Source organism: Podarcis muralis, chromosome 13, assembly GCF_964188315.1.
Source record: "Podarcis muralis chromosome 13, rPodMur119.hap1.1, whole genome shotgun sequence".
NCBI classification, from domain to species: domain Eukaryota; kingdom Metazoa; phylum Chordata; class Lepidosauria; order Squamata; family Lacertidae; genus Podarcis; species Podarcis muralis.
The window spans coordinates 2,015,828-2,037,067 of record NC_135667.1 but is presented as its reverse complement, the minus strand read 5'-3'; the positions used below and the strand labels follow the sequence as shown (position 1 = coordinate 2,037,067).

At 52.9% G+C, this 21,240-nt stretch overlaps 1 protein-coding gene and 1 long non-coding RNA gene across 2 annotated transcripts in view; both read right to left on the bottom strand.

Annotated features, from left to right (window-relative positions):
- Positions 1-16,118, bottom strand: part of LOC114581833 (polyamine-transporting ATPase 13A3-like) — a 33,429-nt gene extending 17,311 nt beyond the window's left edge. Inside the window, exons 1-4 of the mRNA XM_077917804.1 lie at positions 15,882-16,118; positions 3,496-3,580; positions 2,930-3,023; positions 1,550-1,723 (exon numbers count right to left, since the gene is read on the bottom strand). Of these exons, the coding sequence (XP_077773930.1) occupies positions 1,550-1,723; positions 2,930-2,980 (225 nt within the window). The 5' untranslated portion in view covers positions 2,981-3,023; positions 3,496-3,580; positions 15,882-16,118. The remainder of the gene's footprint in view (positions 1-1,549; positions 1,724-2,929; positions 3,024-3,495; positions 3,581-15,881) is intronic.
- Positions 16,119-17,078: 960 nt separating this feature from the next.
- Positions 17,079-19,457, bottom strand: LOC144325046 (uncharacterized). The gene is made up of 3 exons (XR_013390327.1): positions 19,149-19,457; positions 18,392-18,496; positions 17,079-17,329 (listed from the first exon to the last, which is right to left on the bottom strand). It is a non-coding gene; the product is annotated as an uncharacterized LOC144325046 (long non-coding RNA).
- Positions 19,458-21,240: the final 1,783 nt, after the last annotated feature.

Sequence of the window (21,240 nt, the reverse complement as noted above, 5' to 3'; positions counted from 1 at the left end):
TCTGATTTATTATGGTTTTCGTGAGACGCCAGCACATTAGAAGAAGCAAGGAGATAAAACACTGGAAGCTTTGGGTATAGATCTTTACATTAGTATAACTTTTAAAAGCCACTTGTAATAAGATGAAGGTTTTAAAATTGGATTGTTAAGTATGTAAGATTTTATGGACGTGCAGGAACAAGTACCGTATTTTTCGCTCCATAAGACACACTTTTTCCCTACTAAAAAGTACGGGGAAATGTGTGTGCGTATTATGGAGCGAATGCGGGGGGGAGGCAGGCGAGAAAAGCCCCCAAGAGCCGCACACAAGCTCCGCGCAGCTCTTGCGGGGTTTTCCCCAGGAGGGAGAAGGGACTGATGCGGCCAGTCAGTCCCTTCTCCCTCCTCATAGAAAAGCCCGCAGGAGCCGGGTGCTCCTTAAAGGGTGCGCGGCTCCTGTGGGCTTTTGCGGGAGGTGGGGGCATTGCCATAGCCGCGCGCAGCCCCTCTGGCCGGGAGAGGCTGCGCACGGCTATGGCAGAAGCCAAGACAGCGAGTAGGATGAATCCCGCTCACTGTCTTGGCTTCTTTGCTCTTTGGGGCTGGGGGGTGAACCCGGGCTTCCCTGGGCGGCCCCAGAAGCTCTGGGAGAAGTGGAAAGCCTGCGCGTAGCCTGTCCGCTGCTCTTTGGGGATGGGGGGGGGGAAATAAGATTTCCCCCCCTTGATTTCCCCCTCTAAAAACTAGGTGTGCCTTATGGTCCGGTGAGTCTTATGGAGTGAAAAATATGGTATATTATAATGGAACCAAGAGAGGGGAGTGAAGTTGATTGAAAATGATGGTTTAATTTGGCTATGATTTTCTTTCCTCTGTTTTCCCCCTGCCCGTTTTGTTTTTGGAAAATCAATAAAACAAAAAACCAAAAAAGCCCTGGGAGACCCTCTGCACGCATGGCAACCCCACACCACCGGGCGAAACAGCAAGACAGGGTGATGGGGGTCGGGGGTGGGAGACGAGGGGCCATAGCTGTCAACTTACAGATTTGAAAACAAGGGGCCAGCAGCCTCAAAAATAAGGGATCAGCAGCCAAAATAAGGGATTTTCAGAGCACAGGTGTGTTCGACTTCTGAGCCAAAGGCAGAAAGCCCAGCCAGCGGCCAACGAAGCCTCAAGCGGTGGTTCCCACAGCGCAGCAACCCGGCAAAGGGGATGCAGCAAGGAAAACCACCGTCCCCTCTCCGCTGGGAAGCGCTGAGCAAAGGCGAGTCCCCAGGCAACGCGGCCGATTTGATCGGCACAAGGCATGCAAGCTCCACCCCACCCCCAGTCGTTCTTAGACTCCTTATTGGGTGAGCAACGCAGCCAAGCAACACAATTGGAGCCTCCCTCCTCCCTGGCCGGCAGGGAGGGAAGGAGAGGAGCTGCTTCCTTTGACACCCGGGAAATTTAAGGGACATCATCAATAAGGGACAGCAGCAGGACATGGCGCTGGGATAAGGGAGTGTACCGCCAAATAAGGGACGGTTGGCAGCTATGCGAGTGGCCCTTGTCAGAGCCTGAGGCAGCCTACCGTGGTCCTCAGCAGCACGACCCAGGCGTCCCTCAGCGGCACGGCGCGGCAGGTCCACTTGACGCTCAGTTCCGGCAGCCAGTAGAGGAAGAGGAGGAGGAAACCTCCGCTGCAAAGGGTGCCCAGCGAGACCAGCGCCAGCTTCCAGCAGCAGGGGCTGTAGCCGGAGATTTCCTGCGCAGAAGGGGGGAAAGGAGGGAGGAAAAGCGAGACGGTTTTCTCGTGGAGAAACGGGAGACCCTGGGCAACCAGAGCGCAAATGCGGCCCCCAGCACCCCTCTGTGTGGCCCTCAGGACACTTTCCAGGCCATGCCCCCAACTGGCTCTGCTTCGTCACCCTGCTCTGGGCATTTTTGTAATCGGTTAAAATCATTAGAAGGACTGGAATATCACTTGTAGTTTAATGGTGAATTTTGGAAACAATAGAGAGGTAAAAGATTTGGAATATTCTAGAAGATGCAGGAGGAAATGATTGACAATAGGACTCCCACGAAAGCGAGGAGGGAAGTTTCCCTGGAATCTTGTTTTTAGGTTGTACGTTGGACACGTGACTGTAAAATTCTAATCTGGAAAAAACAAACAAACAAATTTATATATATATAAAAGACATTCAAAGCCTTTTAAAAATGTGTTTGGGGGGCAAGGCTATTGGGTTCCACCTGTTCGTATTTTGATTATGTACGTTGTGCTTTTGTATCATGATTTCATTCTGTGAACTGCGACCTGCGGGTATTAGGGTATAATAAAAGGGATGCGGGTGGCGCTGTGGGTTAAACCACAGAGCCTAGGGCTTGACGATCAGAAGGTCGGTGGTTCGAATCCCCGCGACGGGGTGAGCTCCTGTTGCTCGGTCCCTGCTCCTCCCAACCTAGCAGTTCGGAAGCATGCCAGTGCAAGTAGATAAATAGGTACCGCTCCGGCGGGAAGGTAAACAGCATTTCCGTGCGCTGCTCTGGTTCGCCAGAAGCGGCTTAGTCCTGCTGGCCACATGACCTGGAAGATGTACGCCGGCTCCCCCGGCCAGTAAAGTGAGACGAGCGCCGCAACCCCAGAGTCGGCCACGACTGGACCTAATGGTCAGGGGTCCCTTTACCTTTACCTTTATAAATACTATAAATCAGCAGCAGCAGCGTCCAGAGTCGCTACACTGCAGGGCGGTTGGGTTAGAGCAGGCACCCTCAACCTGCGGCCCTCCAGATGTTTTGGCCTACAACTCCCATGATCCCTAGCTAACAGGACCAGGGGTCAGGGATGATGGGAACTGTAGTCCAAAACATCTGGAGGGCCGCAGGTTGGGGGTGCCTGGGCTAGAGGACCCTCCCATTCTTAGCAGCCCCGTCGCTCTGGGGCCTTTTCCAGGAAGCGCCACCACCCACTGACCATCTCGTCTTCCTCGTGGCGGTTGACGTGCGCCTCGGCCGCTCTCTCCATGTCTCCTTCCTGTGGGTCACGCAATTACTCCACTTCCAGGCTCCTGAGACAGACAGAGAGGGAGAGAAGGGGTCAGCAAAGGGCACCCAGGGGCCCTCCTCGCCGCAGTCACGCCGCGCACGTCCCTTCCCCGACTCTCTCGCAAGCTCTGCAAACACCACGTCCCGGCCGATTCCCCTGTCCGCCCAGTGCCACAGAAGCATTTGTTCAGCGCTCTCCCCTCTTCAGCCAAAACCACACACACACACACCCCTCCAGGAGGCCTGGGACAAAGCCCCCCAGTCATCCGATCTCTCTCTGTCCTCGTGGGCAAAACCTCAGCCCAGCCGGCTATTCGCAGCCCCTGGAGGCCTGTGGTTTCGAACTCCTGACCACAATGCCGTGTTCCTGGGTTGGGAGAGCCTGCCCGAAAAGGCAGCTGGTGGAGGAGAGGGAAAGGACAGGGCCGAAGTTCTGCTTTCAGCATTTTCAAGCCCAACGCACATGTCTGGATCCGTCCCCCAGAGCAAACTCACGGCAACTTTTGTCACTGTGTCAGCTGAAGGGTCCCGGGTCGACGGGCCACATCCAGGAGGGAGAGGCAGGCAGCCTGCTGAGGAACTGCAGAAGGGAGAGAAAGAAAGGGAAGGTCAGGATCAAGGCCGCAGACTGCTGGGCAGTGCCCGGGGGGTGCCAGGGCTGCAGGCAGGAGGAGAGACGGGCATCTGGGCATTAGGGAAATGCTCAATGTATCTAGAGGAGGTGGGAAGGTGTGGCTCTGGCCCTGGATCGAGGGCATGGAGGGCTGTTGGATCAGGCCGGAATCCTGCCCTCACAGCGGCCGGCCTGTCGTGCAAGCAGGGTCCGAGCACGAGGGCACGTTCTCTGCTCCTGAGGTTTCCAGGAACTGGGGTTCGTACTGCAGAGTCAACGCAGGATCAGGCCAAACTGATCCAGCCTACTGCTGCCCTTAGCTTCCCGCTGGAACGCCTGCAGAAGCCAGAAGGAGAAGGACCCCCCCAAAAAAGTCTGGCCCAGCAGAGCTTTGCTTATCCCCCCAACCAGGCACCCTCCAAATGTTCCAGAAAGCTCTGCCAGCTGGGAGATAGAGTCACCAAACAATTAAACCCCCGTGTTGCAAACAGTAATACCAGTAATATCCAAAGGCAACAAGTACAACAATGCGATGTCAACATAAACTCTTTATATAATCTATACAGAACATTGAACAATATGAAATATGCACTCTCTGCAAAACCAAATAAACAGAAATCTTCTAAATCTCTGAAAGTCACAAAATATGCACTCTTGATGGATTCTCTTGAAAACCTACAACCAAATAAACTTAAGTCTTATAGGTCTCTGAAAGTGGGCTATGCAAGTCTCTGAGAGAAGCAATAGGTAAGATTCTTATCTGGTGAAAACAAGCCGTAAAGCTTTGTTTTATAACGTCCAACGCTGCCGAAGTGGTCCGCAAACAGACATAGTGAACAGTGATTCTGGATATATCCACTGTTTTGTGGAATTCTTCTTCAGCACAGCAGAAGGATACAGAAATTCTTCATAAACTGCAACTGAATTATTGAAACGATAACCTGCATATACACGGCAACTTACAATAACTAAAATTATTATAAACTATAAAGTAAAGGGACCCCTGATCATTAGGTCCGGTCGTGACTGACTCTGGGGTTGCGGCGCTCATCTTGCTTTACTGGCCGAGGGAGCCGGCGTCCAGCTTCCGGGTCATGTGGCCACCAGGACTAAGCCGCTTCTGGCGAACCAGAGCAGCGCACGGAAACGCCATTTACCTTCCCACTGGAGTGGTACCTATTTATCTACTTGCACTTTGACGTGCTTTCGAACTGCTAGGTTGGCAGGAGCAGGGACTGAGCAATGGGAGCTCACCCCGTCATTGCGGGGATTTGAACCGCCGACCTTCTGATCGGCAAGCCCTAGGCTCTGTGGTTTAACCCACAGCACCGTGTCCCTCAATTATAAACTATATGAATGAACTATAATGTCAATTCAATATGAAATAAAACCAAAAGTACATAGCCCATCTATATGGTGAATGGAAGATTTCTGTTTATTTGGTTTTGCAGAGAGTGCATATTTCATATTGTTCAATGTGCTATATAGATTATATAATGAGTTTATATTGACATCGCATTGTTGTAGCTGGAAGATGGAGCCCAGAGCATCTTCAGGGGTGCTTTGCTCGCCCTCTCCTAAGTTCAACCCCTCGCAACCGTTCAATTCCTGCACTGAAAGGGGGTTGGACTAGATGACCCCGTGGGGTCTCCTCCAGCTCTGTGATTCTGTGAACAGAGTCCCGTGTTCCACCTTATTTATTACACTCACGTCCCACATTTTCCCCTCCAAGGTGGGGCAACGTGGTCCTCTGCTCCCCGTTTCACCCCCCACAACAATCCTGCGAGGTTGGCTAGGAAGAGAAGGCAGGGACCGCCCCCCAGGTAAACCAGTAACTTTCAGGGCTGAGTAGGGGGCATTCAAACCCTTCCCACCCAGGTCCTAGTCCGACGCTCTAGCCATTGCACCACGCTGCCTCTCCTTGCCCTGACGTTCTCTGCTTTTCTTTCTCTCTCTCTCACACACACACACACCTGTGCACGCACCTGCCATCGCTACTCCGTCCCTGGCCAGGTGAGTGCCAAAGGATTTCATGCGCACGGTTTTGGGGAAGGAGATATAAACACCGACATTTCCAGACGGGCAGGTTTAACCAACGGCTGGTTTGCTTTGGCAGAGGAAGCCTGCAATCCAGCTTCGAGCTTCCTGGTGTTGCGGGGAGAAGGTACATGGGTTCAAGAGCACCCATGGGTGGGGGTTGGGGGAAGGGCAGCAGCTCAGGTGTCCCGCCTCCCAGCCTCTCCCTATCTGGCCTTTTCCAAACTCCTCGTAACTGACGGCTCCTTTTATCCGAGGGGAATCTGCAAAAAAAGGTTCTCCTCTGTCTTCTTAAAATGAGAAAAGACTTGCTAGATCAGGCCATAGCTCACCTAACCCAAACACAATTTGCTTAATCCTCTTTGAAAGTCACCTAAATTGGTGGCCATTCCTGTGGCAGGGAGTTCCACAGATTAACGCTCTCCTCTTCTTCTTTTTTCCCCTAGAGGGGATTGCTCTGACCTCTCATTTTCCCACGGGTGGGTAGCAGGGATCTTCGCTCCTGGTAAAGGAATCCCGCTCCCGTTGAAGCCCATTCATCCGAACTCAACGTTAGGAAGAGCTTTATGAGGGTGAGAGCGGCTTGGCAGCGGAGGGAACACTCCACCTCAGAAGGTGGTGGGCCCATGAAGGTCCCGTGTGACTCTGCGATTCTGCTTTTTCTTTGTGGGGTGGGAATACTCAGTGGGTAGAGCACGGGACTTTTAATCTCAGGGCCGTGGGTTCGAGCCCTGCGCTGGGCAAAAGATTCCTGCATTGCAAATGGGTTGGACTACAGGACCCTTCGGGGGGCCCCTCCCAACTCTCCAATTCTATAATAATAATTATAATTTATTATTTATACTCCTCCCATCTGGCTGAGTTTCCCCAGCCACTCTGGGCGGCTCCCAATCGAGTGTTAAAAACAATACAGCGTTAAATATTAAAAACTTCTCTAAACAGGGCTGCCTTCAGATGTCTTTTAAAGAGAAGATAGCTGCTTGTTTCCTTCACATCTGATGGGAGGGGGTTCCACAGGGCGGGCGCCACCACTGAGAAGGCCCTGTGCCTGGTTCCCTGTAACCTCACTTCTTGCAATGAGGGAACTGCCAGAAGGCCCTCGGAGCTGGACCTCAGTGTCCGGGCAGAACGATGGGGGTGGAGATGCTCCTTCAGGTATACTGGACTGAGGCCGTTTAGGGCTTTAAAGGTCAGCACCAACACTTTGAATTGTGCTCGGAAACGTACTGGGAGCCAATGTCAGTCTTTCAAGACCGGTGTTATGTGGTCTTGGCGGCCGCTCCCAGTCCCCAGTCTGGCTGCCACATTCTGGATTAGTTGTAGTTTCCGGGTCACCTTCAAAGGTAGCCCCACGTAGAGCGCATGGCAGTAGTCCAAGCGGGAGATAACCAGAGCATGCACCACTTTGGCGAGGCAGTCTGTGGGCAGGTGGGGTCTCATCCTGCGTACGAGATGGAGCTGACAGACAGCCGCCCTGGACACAGAACTGACCTGCGCCTCCATGGACAGCGGTGAGTCCAGAATGACTCCCAGGCTGCGCACTTGGTTCTTCAGGGGCACAGTTGCCCCATTCAGGACCAGGGAGTCCCCCACACCTGCCTGCCTCCTGTCCCCCAAAAACAGTCCTTCTGTCTTGTCAGGATTCAACCTCAATCTGTTAGCCGCCAATTCTCTGCTCTTGCAGCCCTGTTTCCCAGTCAGCGCAGACACAGCAGAGGAAGTTCCCCTCCCACCCCTCGAGAGGAACGGCTCTTCCACAGAACCTGGGAGTGGCGAGGAGACGGGAGTTTTGATTTCGCGAGCGGCTTTTATCGCTCATCTGCAGCGCAACGGCTTTCCCTCGGGGGGCACAGATCCGGCAGTTGGGCTTGGGCTGGGCGCCGGGAGCCCATCTGCACCGCTCTGGGGGCTGAGCTCATCCCCCCTCTCTTCTGTTCTGCTGCCAGGACACCTGGGTTCTCTGGGCAGGTCTGAGTGGGCTACAGCAAGGCAGCCGAGGGTGCGCCAAGGAGCCGGGCAGGTTAAGACAAGATGCGCCGCAGCCCAAGTTGTGCCACCGGAGACTCCAGCCTCTCCCCTGACAGCCCTTTGCAGGAGGAACTAGCAAGAGAGGCCGGGGGAGACTCCAAATATGAAGCTCCCTTATACTGAAACAGACCACTGGCCCACGTAGTTCAGTGCTGACTACTCTGGCTGGCAGCAGAGGCTCTGGACAGTTGGCCTTGGTGAAGACTTGACCTTTTCATCCCCCCCAAAAAAGTTTTCGATTTGAGTTCCTACTGAAAGGAGGCTGCATTTTAATGTTGTATTTTAATCTTGTTTTTAAGTTGCATTTCAATCAATTGTTTTATAGTGGTGTTAGCCGCCCTGAGCCCGGTCTTGGCTGGGGAGGGGAGGGCATAAATAAAATTTAATAATAATAATAATAATAATAATAATAATAATGGGCTTCCCACAGCTACACCACGAAAGAAACAGGGGTAGCCAGAGAGCCAACTCCAAGCTACAAGAAAGGATGTTCTGACCAAACTTCAGGAAGAACTTTCTGATAGCAAGAGCTGTCCTTCCTTGGAGGTTTTCAAGCAGAGGTTAGATGGCCTGCCGGTCAGGGATTCTTAAGCCGAGACTCCTGAATCGCAGGGGGTTGGGATGGATGACCGCCAGGGTCCCTTCCACCCCTACAATTCTATGATTCTAGGAGTTTTTCAGCAGCAGGCAAGCGGGCATGCCTTTACATGACCGGTTCCTCTTAGGAAACACCCAGAGCTTGACAGGGAGCCTGCAAACGGACGTAGTGGTGAAGAATGTGAGAAGAGTCGGGTCCAGCATCTGACCAGGTGTCCATTATGGGACACCCACAAACAGGATCCTGGCCTTCTCCCCTCCTCTGGCAACTGCCATTCGGAAGCATTGTTGGAGGCAGGACACAGCTATCCTGGCTAGGAGCCATCAACAGCCCGCCATGAAATTATCCAATCCTCTTCTAAATCCATCCAGGTTGGTGGTTGCCATTGCCTCCTGTGGCAGGGAGTTCCACAGTTTAACGACGTGCTGCTTTCTGCTATCTGCCCTGAATCTTCCAACATTCAGCGTTCAAATTCTAGTCTTCTGAGAGGGGGAAGAGAAAACAAGAACCCTCGATCCACTTCAGGGGTCCCCAAACTAAGGTCCGCGGGCCAGATAAAGCCCAAGGGACTCATTTATCCGGCTTGCGGCGATCCCCGCCGCTGCCCACTCTTACCGGCGCTGTGCGGCCGCCCACTTCCGGGTCGGAGGAGCACTGGAAATAGTGTGTGCGCATGCACAAGCGTTATTTGTGCATGCGCAAGCGTTCTTTCCAGTGCACATCCGGGTTGGAGGAGGCCCATGCACATAAGCTATTTCCGGTGCTCCTCCGACCCGGAAGTGCGCCAGAAATTGTGTGTGCACATGCGCTCCCCCATGTGATCAGCGCTGGAGACACCGGCCCGAGGCGCAGCAAGTTTGCTGACCCCTGATCCACTTTCTCCATGCCGTGCAGTTTTGCAAACTTCTATTGTGAAATCCGAGCGACCACGCTCGTGGCACTAGGGAGCAGGGGCCCAAGAACATGTGCCAGGTCCCCATCTCCCACTCCGAACTTCACCAGCTCCGTGCAGGGAAGCCTGACGAGGTTTAAACACGGGAAACACACCTGTTCCAAGAGGGAAGAGCAACCGGCAGGGGGCTGAGAGCATCCTTCCGACAGGTAAGGGTGCGGCCTCTGCAGGGCAGACAGCTGTGCCGTCAAGCCCTCGGGGTTTTGCCAAGCAAGCGAGATTCCATTTGTGGGGGCTCAGCGCAGGCCGGATGAAAACCCAGCGTATCTCTTGGTGTGAACCCGGGAAGCTGATTTACTGTTTGCCTATCTGAGACATCACCTTGCCGACAAAAGTCCAAATAGTTAAAGCTCTGGTTTTCCCAGTAGTGATGTATGGAAGTGAGAGCTGGACCATCAAGAAGGCTGATCGCCAAAGAATGGATGCTTTTGAATTCTGGTGCTGGAGGAGACTCTAGAGAGTCCCATGGACTGCAAGAAGATCAAACCTCTCCATTCTGAAGGAAATCAGCCCTGAGTGCTCACTGGAAGGACAGATCCTGAAGCTGAGGCTCCAAGACTAGGGATGAAAGTTCTCCTGCTTCCGAGGAAATCCCAGAAAGTTCTTCCTGAAGTTCTCAGACATGTTTGAATAGGACTGGGAAGAACCTGAAGCCCTCTTGGCAATACTCAGCTTTTGTTGTTGTTTAGTCGTTTAGTCGTGTCCATCTCTTCGTGACGCCCTGGACCAGAGCAGGCCAGGCCCTCCTGTCTTCCACTGCCTCCCGCAGTTTGGTCAAACTCATGCTGGTCCCTTCGAGAACACTGTCCCACCATCTCGTCCTCTGTGGTCCCCTTCTCCTTGTGCCCTCCATCTTTCCCAACATCAGGGTCTTTTCCAGGGAGTCTTCTCTTCTCATGAGGTGGCCAAAGTCTTGGAGCCTCAGCTTCAGGATCTGGCCTTCCAGTGAGCACTCAGGGCTGATTTCCTTCAGAATGGAGAGGTTTGATCTTCTTGCAGTCCATGGGACTCTCAAGAGTCTCCTCCAGCACCAGAATTCAAAAGCATCCATTCTTTGGCGATCAGCCTTCTTGATGGTCCAGCTCTCACTTCCATACATCGCTACTGGGAAAACCAGAGCTTTAACTATGCGGACCTTTGTTGGCAAGGTGATGTCTCTGCTTTTTAAACCACCAGATGTCAAAGAGAAGAACAACTACCAGACATTTAGAAGACATCTGAAGGCAGGCCTGTTTAGGGAAGCTTTTAACGTTTAACAGACCACTGTTATTTTAATGCTTTGTTGGAAGCCGCCCAGAGTGGCTGGGAGACCCAGCCAGATGGGCGGGGCATTAATAATAATAATAATAATAATAATAATAATAATAATGCTATCTGCAAGGGGGTTGGACTGGATGACCTGTGGTGCCCCCTTCCCCATGTGAGCTTGACGTGTGCTGCCTTGGCTTGGGGGCAGGCCCCTTGGGCCTTGGCAACAGCCCCCTTTTCTCAGAGGTGCTCAGACCTCTCACGCTGTTCAAGCAAGTGGAAATTCACAGCTGCCTTTCCTGCCCACAGGGAGAGGCAGCGCCTCTGGAGCTAAGCCTCAAACTAAGCCTCTCTGATGAGCCAGGAGCTCAGAACAAACAGCACAACTTCCTTTTCGGCCCTCGATCCACCGCCTGGGAAGGAAAATCCAGGTAGCGGCTCCACACCTTGCCAAACGCCTGCTCACAGTTGCAGCGGAGATGATTCTCCCCGCCTCTCACCGGTTTGTACCACGTGAACAAAGCCATCGGCAAGGGGGTGCCACAAGAGCTTCTCTCCTGGGGGTCCCACCCAGAACATCCCCAGTTCTCCTGCTCCAATCCTCCTTGGTCCCTCTGCCTTCCTCGTGTGCTGCGGCAGCCTAACACACCCTTGCATTTAAGCACTAGCCTGGTAGCCACAGGTGCTAAGGAGTAGAAGGCGGGCAAGGAAGCGACGTAGCGCAAAGGGAGGCAAGCGCAGCGCTCCTTCCTTCCTCTGCTCCCAGCTCAGGAACGCAGCAGGATTCTGCAGCGGTTGGGATGGCGGAGCCATTTGCCCTCCTGAAAACATCAGAAGAGCCCCGTTGGACCGTGACAACGGCCCACCTGGGAGAGCATCCTGTTCTCACAGTAGCCAGATGCCACAAGCAGGATTTGAGTGCAAGTAGTAGTCGTCAATTGCCCCCTCTTCCTCCATGAATTTGTCAAATCCTCTCTTTTAAAGCCATAATAATAATAATAATAATATTTTATTTATATCCCGCCCTCCCCAGCCGAAGCCGGGCTCAGAGCGGCCAACAACAACAAAAGCAACACAGTTCACATAAAATCACAATCAATCAATCGAAATGCATTCTAAAATCCTGTGGGAGGGAGTTCCATAGTTTAACCATTTGCTGGCCTTCGGTCCAATGCAAATCATGAAAAATCTTAGGTCTGGGCTGCTGGAAAAAGCCGCATTCCCTCATATGAACCTGCCCAGGTATTGATACTTTGGGGGGGGGGGGTTTCCTCTCAGGCCCACCCCCCTCTCAGGCCGCTTGGTGGTGATGTGGGATAGGGCCTTCTCGATGGCGACTTCTCCAGACGACTTTGGAACTCCCTTCCTGGAGAAGTCAGACCAGCTCCCTCCTCATCCCTCGTCAGCAGGTGAAAACCCTTCTTATTCCAAGTAGCTTTGAGGAACTCAATGCTTTCAAGGCCGTGCTGTGTTTATTGTAATTATCTGTACGTTTCAAATAGGTATTTTATATTTATAAACAATTTTAATTCTATTAGTGCTTAATCGCTTTTTAATGACTCCACCGCCCACAGTAATATTTTTAGCTGTTCCTATTTTTATCTGTAAGCCCACATACATGCGTAATATTTATGTTGTATATAAATATACAATAACAACAAGTCTTGCTCAGAAGCTCTCCAAACACTGCACAATGCACAGGACCGTGCCTACCACGTGACGGCAAAGGTTGCAAATAAGGCTCATTTTGGTGCTTGAACTGCACCTTCTAGCAGCCGGCAAACAGAGTTATTTCGGACAGTCCAGAGATCACCGACTCCCACAGCAGGGGAGAGATCTCCGAAGCGCTGTGACCAACTGGCTGCACATTTTGAGGATGAAGCCATTCAGTTTCAGAGCGACCTTGACTCTGAATTTATTGCATTTCCGTTTGATGTGCCCAGTGCTTCAGCAGGTGATGTCCTGCGCGGGTTTTTCTCAGCTCACGCAATCAGCTGAGGCTGCAATACTTCCGAACGTTCGCCCTCAGGGCTTATTAAATCTGGCGGAAGGAGCCTGGTGCCATGAAACAGGCGGTGGTGCAGCCTCTCCTAAAGGGCCTTCTCGGTGGTGGCGCCCGCCCTGTGGAACGCCCTCCAACAAAATATTAAAATACAGTAATGCATCAAACATTAAAAGCTTCCCTAAACAGGGCTGCCTTCAGATGTCTTCTAAAAGTCTAGTAGTTGTTGTTCTTTGACATCTGGTGGGAGGGTGTTCCACAGGGAGGGCACCACCACCAAGAAGGCCCTCTGCCTGGTTCCCTGTAACTTGGCTTCTCGCAGGGAGGGAACTGCCAGAAGGCCCTTGGCGCTGGACCTCAGTGTCCGGGCAGAACGATGGGCGTGGAGACGCTCCTTCAGGTATACTGGACCGAGGCCGTTTAGGGCTTTAAAGGTCAGCACCAACACGTTGAATTGTGCTCGGAAACGTCCTGGGAGCCAATGTAGGTCTTTCAAGACCAGTGTTATGTGGTCTCGGCGGCCGCTCCCAATCACCAGTCTAGCTGCCACATTCTGGATTAGTTATAGTTTCCAGGTCACCTTCAAAGGTAGCCACACATAAAGTGAATGGCAGTAGTCCAAGCAGGAGATAGCCAGAGCATGCACCACTCTGGCCAGACAGGCTGCGGGCAGGTGGGGTCTCATCCTGCGTACCAGATGGAGCTGATAATCAGCTGCCCTGGACACAGAACTGACCTGCGCCTCCATGGACAGCTGTGAGTCCAGAATGACTCCCAGGCTGCGCACCTGGTCCTTCAGGGGCACAGTTGCCCCATTCAAGACCAGGGAGTCCTCCACACCTGCCCGCCCCCTCTCCCCCCCAAAAACAGTACTTCTGTCTTGTCAGGATTCAACCTCAATCTGTTAGCCGCCATCCACCCTCCTACCGCCTCCAGACACTCACACAGGACCTTCACTGCCTTCACAGGCCAGGCTGTATGCTGACGACACCCAGCTCTATTTCTCAATAACACATTAATCACGAGAGGCCGTGCAGGCCCTGGATGCAGCGGTGTAAGATGCAAGGGAAAATAAGCTGAGCTTGACTCCTGGCCAGATGGAGGCACCGTGGGCGAGTGTCCGAGAAATTGGCCAATTTCCTTCCCTTGTCGCACTCACGCCGAAGGAGTAGGCATGCAGCCTAGGATCAAGACCCAGCTCTGCCACTGGAGGCCTAGGCAGTCCCAGTAACCTTTACCCGCTGCGACTGGTGCAACACGCACGGACGTTCCTGGACCACACTAGTTCAGGCGTTGGTGACTTCAGGGCTGGATTACTGCAACATGTTCTGCATGGGGCTGCGCTTTGCACGATTCAGAAGCTGCAGCTTAGCACAGAATTGTTGTTCTTGTTGTTTAGTCGTTTAGTCGTGTCCGACTCTTCGTGACCCCCTAGACCAGGGGTCTGCAACCCGCGGCTCCGGAGCCGCATGTGGCTCTTTTACACCTTTGCCACGGCTCCGGGACGGATACTAGCGAGGGGAGGAGGCACATTGTGCGCCCCGACACTCCCCCACTGTGGCGGGCGCTGTACTGGCTGTGACGTCGCATGGGGGCGGTACGTGTGTTAGTCACGCACCGTCCCGACATCACCTTCTCGCCTGCTGTCAGATCGCGGCTCCGGAGATATATTTGTTTTAAATGTCGCAATGGTTTTGCGGCTCCCAGTTTTTTCCCCCTTCGGAAACGGGTCCAAGTGGCTCTTTTTGTCTTAAAGGTTGCAGACCCCTGCCCTAGACCAGAGCATGCCAGGCCCTCCTGTCTTCCACTGCCTGCCGCACTTTGGTCAAACTCATGCTGGTCGCTTCGAGAACACTGTCCCACCATCTCATCCTCCGTCGTCCCCTTCTCCTTGTGCCCTCCATCTTTCCCAACATCAGGGTCTTTTCCAGGGAGTCTTCTCTTCTCATGAGGAGGCCAAAGTCTTGGAGCCTCAGCTTCAGGATCTGTCCTTCCAGTGAGCACTCAGGGCTGATTTCCTTCAGAATGGAGAGGTTGGATCTCCATACTACTGGTATGCTATACAGAATGCTGCAGCGCAATTGCTGACAGGAGTGAGGCCTTGTCAGCACCTGTGCTCCAAGACCTGTGCTGGTTTCTGGTTTGCTCCGGGGCCAAGTTCGAGGTGTTGCTATTAGCATATAAAGCCCTTTGGCAACCCGGGACCAGTTTACCTGTGAGGTCGCCTGAGCCCACATGCACCCGCTTGACCGCTTCGATCAGCACCTAACCTTTGGAACTCCCTGCCTAGAGATGTCTGGAAAGGCACCTTCACTGTATTCTCTTTTGGAACCTGCCTAAAGTGTTTTCTGCCTAGGCAAGCGTTTTATCCTTTTTTAGCTACTGTTGGCTTTTGAACGTTGCTACGCGCCTGCTTTTGACTTGTTCTTTTAACGAGCATATGATTTCTTTATATTATCGTAAACTGCCTTAGGAGGTTTTCTTATGGCCAGGTAATAAAACAGAGACACCACCCTGCCGACAACGGTCCGTATCGTTAACGCTCTGGTTTTCCCCGTAGTGATGTATGGAAGTGAGAGCTGGACCATAAAGAAGGCTGATCGCTGAAGAATGGATGCTTTTGAATTCTGGTGCTGGAGGAGACTCTTGAGAGTCCTATGGACTGCAAGAAGATCAAACCTCTCCATTCGGAAGGAAATCAGCCCTGAGTGCTCACTGGAAGGACAGATCCTGAAGCTGAGGCTCCAAGACTGGCTACCTCACGAGAAGAGAAGACTCCCTGGAAAAGACCCTGATGTTGGGAAAGATGGAGGGCACAAGGAGAAGGGGACGGCGGAGGACGAGATGGCTGGACAGTGTTCTCGAAGCTGCCAGCGTGAATTTGACCAAACTGCGGGAGGCAGTGGAAGGCAGGAGGGCCTGGCGTGCTCTGGTCCAGGGGGCCACGAAGAGGCGGACACAACTAAACGACAACAAATAAAGGAACGGCATCCCCCAAAAACAATCTGCCGCTGGAAATGGAAAACTCATGAAACAGAAGCAGCAAATGGGCTGAGCTAGAACCTGAGGGGCTACATTTCTACTTGCGGGGAACCACCCCAGCGTAACTTCATGGGGAGGCTTTAGAACTGCCACCTGTCAGGGGTTCCTGGTTGCATAGGGGGGTGGACTGGATGACCCTGAGCGAGGAGCTCCCCTTCCAGCCAGCCCTCCTCTTCCACCCTCCTTCTCTTTGCCACTTCAGGTCTCCCCCACCCCTTCCTGGGACCTGGGACCCCGCAATTCCCCCGCTTCCCATCAAGGTAACGCGTTCCCACGTTACGCACGCAAACACGCGAGGTCGCCTGGCCCGGCCCCCTCCCCTCCCCTCCCACGTGACCGAGCCCCGCCCCGCGCGACTTACCCGCTCCGGACTCATCACATCACCAGCGGCGGGTGGGGGAGGGGTCGCGGAAAAGGGGGCGGGGCCTAGAGAGGTGGGGGAGACCCGGAAAAGCTTTCGCGGCGGCCTGAGGAGAAGAGAGAGAGAGAGAGAGAGAGAGAGAGAGCGGCGCCCAAGCCAGGCAAGGAGGAGACCTCCCGAGGGCCGCCGGGAAAAAGCAGCGCGGGGCGGCCGGGCGCATGCGCTCCTCCTTCCTCCTCTCCGTCGCCTCTTTCCCTTCCCAAATCTGGCGCATGCGCCGACGGCTCTTTCCCTCACGCGCAGCCTCCGTCGAGACTTTTCCCGCCCTTTCTCCCCTGCCGCGCAGAGCATCATGGGAAACGTAGTCCTTCCCCTCACGAGTCTCCCTCAGCTATTCCTGAGGGAGGGTGATTTTTTTAGGGGGGGGCGTTGTTTTCAACTGCTGGTGGTTTTCATCTCCTTGAAATATTATTTAATCCCAGCGCCTGACTTGTGAAAAATAATAGAAAATGTAATTTTTGTTTTATATTCTCGGGAGGGTCAAGGTGTAGTGTATAGTTTTGGCTAAGTATAATAACAAGCCCTGTCCAGACCTGAACAGACTAGGTTTCTGTGTGTTTCAGCTGCTGCTGATTTTAATCTCTTTTTAAAAAATACTTTTAATACCTGCTTTTAACTCTCTGTGTGTGAATATATGTGCATATATATAGAGAGAGTATTACACACACACAGAGATATATATACAGTATATATAGGACAGGAGATGAATGCATTAAATTGTTAATGCCTAATAATAATAATAATAATAATAATAATAATAATAATAATAATTTAATCTATACCCCGCCCATCTGGCTGAGCTTCCCCAGCCACTCTGGGCGGCTGCCAATCAAGTGTTAAAAACAGTACAGCGTTAAATATATGTTTCAAAATAATGTTTTACTATGTTTTTATATGTGCTGTAAGCCGCCCAGAGTGGCTGGGGAAACCCAGCCGGATGGGCGGGGTATAAATAATAACATTATTATTATTATTAACTCTTAATTATTAAATTCACAGAGCTCAGGCAGCTGTCCGTCAAGGATTCTCCAACTGCGATTCCTGCGTTTGCAGCATGGGGCTGGACTAGATGTCCCTTGGGGGTCCCTTCCAACGCTACAGCAGCCCTACCAAGTAATAAGAAACGCCACAGAGGCAACACAAGAGGGAAGCCGTTTTTCTCCGGTTCCCGTTTATTCCCCGGCTGCGCAACCGGAAGAGACCCTCCTCGCCCCACGTGCTTCTGCTCTGGTCTAGCGCTCGGACGCTCTCCGTTTGGGGCTGCGCTGTTTCCTTCTGTCCTGCACCACCTCCCACAGCCGGTGCCGGATGACTTGGAGGATGCTGGAGACCTCGCGCAGCAGGGATTCATCCAGCCGGGCGTCTTGGTCCGCGGCAGCTTCTGCACCCTGCGTGGGGAAGGGGGGCAATTGTGGCTGAGTGGGCAGGTCACCTGCTTGGCATGCAGAAGACCCCTGATCCAATCTCCAGCAGCACCTCCAGGCAGGGCTGCAAAAGACTCCCTTTCTGAAAGCCTGGAGAGCCCCTGCTGCCAGTCAGTGTGGGCACTGTTGAGCTGGATGGACTAATGGGTCTGATTGGGAAAGGTCTGCAGCTCAACAAGAGAGCACCTGCTTGGCATGCAGAAGGTCCTGGGTTCAATCCCCAGCAGCACCTCCAGGCAGGGCTGCAAAAGACTCCCTTTCTGAAGCCCTGGAGAGCTGCTGCTGCCAGTCAGTGTGGGCACTACCAAGCCGGGTGGACCGACGAGAGAGCACCTGCTTGGTGTGCAGAAGGACCTGGGTTCAATCCCCAGCAGCACCTCCAGGCAGGGCTGCAAAAGACTCCCTTTCTGAAGCCCTGGAGAACCGCTGCTGCCAGTCAGTGTGGGCACTACTGAGCTGGATGGACCGACGAGAGAGCACCTGCTTGGTGTGCAGAAGGACCTGGGTTCAATCCCTAGCAGCACCTCCAGGCAGGGCTGCAAAAGACTCCCTTTCTGAAACCCTGGAGAACCGCTGCTGCCAGTCAGTGTGGGCACTACCAAGCTGGATGGAACAATGGGTCTGATTGGGAAAGGTCTGCAGCTCGACAAGAGAGCCCCTGCTTGGCGTGCAGAAGGACCTGGGTTCAATCCCCAGCAGCACCTCCAGGCAGGGCTGCAAAAGACTCCCTTTATGAAACCCTGGAGAGCCCCTGCTGCCAGTCAGTGTGGGCACTACCAAGCTAGATGGACCGACGAGGGAGCACCTGCTTGGCATGCAGAAGTACTCGGATTCAACCCCCAGCAGCGTCGCTAGGTAAGGCTGGGAAAGGCGTTCCGGCCTTAAACCCTGGCGTGCCAAGCTGCCAGCCAGTGTGGGCAATACCAGTATGGACCAAGAAGGCAGCTCTGTTCCCAGGTTTATCCCTAGAGAAGCGCAAGGGCTCAGCCTTGGAATGCAGGAAATGGGTCATCAAGGGGACGGTACCTTTGACATGCCTCTGAAGAAGTACGGGAGGCTTCCATCTTTCAACCAGCAAGGTAGAAATCGAGCCAGGGAATAGAACCTGTTTTTCAGGGTGGCAGCCCAGTCCTGGAACATGTGAGATTAAAAAAAGGATTTTTGATTCTCCGCTGAGCATAGGCAGAGTGCCTTGTACGCCCCTGAGCAGCCCTAGACAGACTGCGCAGCAGGGAAAGGATTGTGCGTCTTATGGAGCGAATGCAGGCTGCGCAGCTATCCCAGAAGCCAGAACAGCAAGAGGGATTGCTGCTTTCGCTGCACAGCGATCCCTCTTGCTGTTCTGGCTTCTGAGATTCAGAATATTATTTTTCTTGTTTTCCTCCTCCAAAAACTAGGTGCGTCTTGTGGTCTGGTGTGTCTTATAGAGCGAAAAATACGGTACTTGGGCCCACCTTCTGCAGTGCAGAAATCACAGCTATTCAGTGGCACAGCAGTTGCACCCCCTGGTTGCGCAATTTCCCCCTCACTCTCCCCGTGAGCAGGTGACTCGCTCTCCCTTCCTGCCTTACTAGAAGTCCCAGGACATCCTGAAGGCAGAGAGGAGGGCGTGAGCAGATTTTGGGGGAAGCACCTATCACCCTCCCTGATCCCAACTGAATAAAGGAATAGATAAGAGCAATCTTCCTTAATAACATGAGAAGAGCCCGATGGATCAAGCCAGTGGATCAACAGTAGCTGTTGTGGCTAATAGCTCTCTCCTCCTCCTATAATTTGTGCAGACCTCTTTTAAAGGCACCCAAATTGCTGGCCATTATTGTCCCCCCGCGGGAGTGAGTTCCACAGTTTAATTCTGTGTTTTGTGAAGACGGATTTCCTTTAATCTGTCCTGGATCTCCAGCCTTCAGCTCCATGGGATGTCCACGAGTTCTGGAGAGAAGGAGAAAGACTTTTCTCTGTTCGTTTCCTCCACAGGTGGTTAAAACATGGTTCCGGCACAGCCTGCGAGGGCATGGAGTAGACATTTAGAACAAAAACAAGGGAGGTGTATCATTCGCCCTGCCTCTGAGTCTAGCCACACACAAAATTGACAGGCTGAAAGGCAAAACAAAAAGATAAGTACTTCCCCAGACAACGTGCAATTATTCCTGGGGATCCACGGCCACCAGACGCTGCGATGGTCAGTAGCATAAATAGTTTTCTGAGCAGAGCTAAACAAACACATGGCAAGCCGCTGAGCCTTCCCGCGGAGAGCCAGCGCTGCTGCAACTTCCCTTTCGGAGATAAGCGAAGGCATGTCTCAACAAGAAGAGGAAATCGAGATTGCCGCCATGTTGGCTGGCTGCGAGAAGAGGTGTGGACCAGGAATGAAATCGTGGGGTCACAGGCGGAGAGCTCAGCGAAGGTGTCGTCAACCTGGTGTGCGGCAGCCGTGGAAAAGGCAAATTCCATGCCAGGGATGGTTAGGGAAGAAACCGAAAACAAAACTGCCGATTTCATAACGCCGTTATACAAGCCTATGGTGTGGCCGCATGTGGAATACTCTGCAGAGTTCTGGTTGCCTCACCTCAAAAAGGATGCTGTCGAGTTGGAAAAGGGTTCAGAAAAGGGCAACAAAGATGATCGAAGGGATGAAGCGACTCCCTTGTTACAGCGTTTGGGGCTTTTCGGTTTAGAGAAAAGGAGAGTAATGGGGGGAAATGGGTAGAGGCGGAGGAAGAAGAGAGGGAAAAGTTTTTTCTCTCATAATTCAGGAACGTGTAGATGTCCAATGAAGCTGAGCATTGGAAGCAATGTTAGTAATTCAGATGTACAAGCTAGGGACCAGATGGCACCTTGAATCTAGGTTACGGTCACCACAAAGGAATGTCTGTTCATTGGGGGGTTGGACTAGATGACCCTCGGGGTCCCTTCCAGCGCTAAATTTCTATGATCTCAGCTGCATTGCTTGACTGTAGCTCGCTCTTACAACAATTCACTCGTCCCAGGATGCCAGAGGGAGAAACACACACAATGGAAACGGGAATGCTATTAACTATGGACTAAGGCAGAGGCTTTTAAACTGTGGTCACCATCCTGGTGCCCAGAAATCTCCACGTAGACACACCTGGACTCACACCAAGTAGCAAAATGCGTCTGGTGCCTGAGGAATTTCAGAAACTTGATTGGGAGATTCAGGGCAGGTAGAAAGTCCTTCACGCAGCACAGGCTTAAACTGTGGAACTCGCTCCCACTTGGATGGCTTTAAAAGGAGATTAGAGGAATTCCTGGAGGAGGTGGAGACTATGAACGGCTCCTAGCCACAGTGGCTCAGCTCGGCCTCCACGGCTGGAGGCAGCAATGGTTCCGAATGGGCCACTGGACTGATCCATCAGCCAGACTTTTACAGAACCTCCAAGGTAGTCTATCTCAATTCCTAGATTCTTAGGGGCCTTTGGCCACTGTGAGACCAAGGTGCTGGACTAGATGATGGGCTCCCTTTGGCCTGATCCAGCAAGGCTTGCCTCGCGTCCTCATTGTAAGAGGTGATTTGCTTGAGCCGGCAGGCGGCCCTTACGCCCTCCCAGACTCACCCTTTGCCCTTTGAAGAGGAAGACATAAATTAAGGCGAGAGCGCCTGAGAGGACCAGCAGCAGCGGCAAGGTGCAGTCGTCGCTGGCTAGCCAGCCCCCACCAATCCCGAGGGAGCAGGCTTCCTCCTGCGGTTCTCCCTGATCCGGGTCCAGCTCGCTGACCCTCTGCCTCCTCGAGTGGGCAGGGGTCGCCAAGATCCAGGCTAGGAAGAACAAGGAGGAACGCCACAGCCCCATGATCCTTGCAGGGATATTTGCGGCAGAGAGCCGGTTGCTAGGGAACAGTTTCCAGGGAGACCGTCG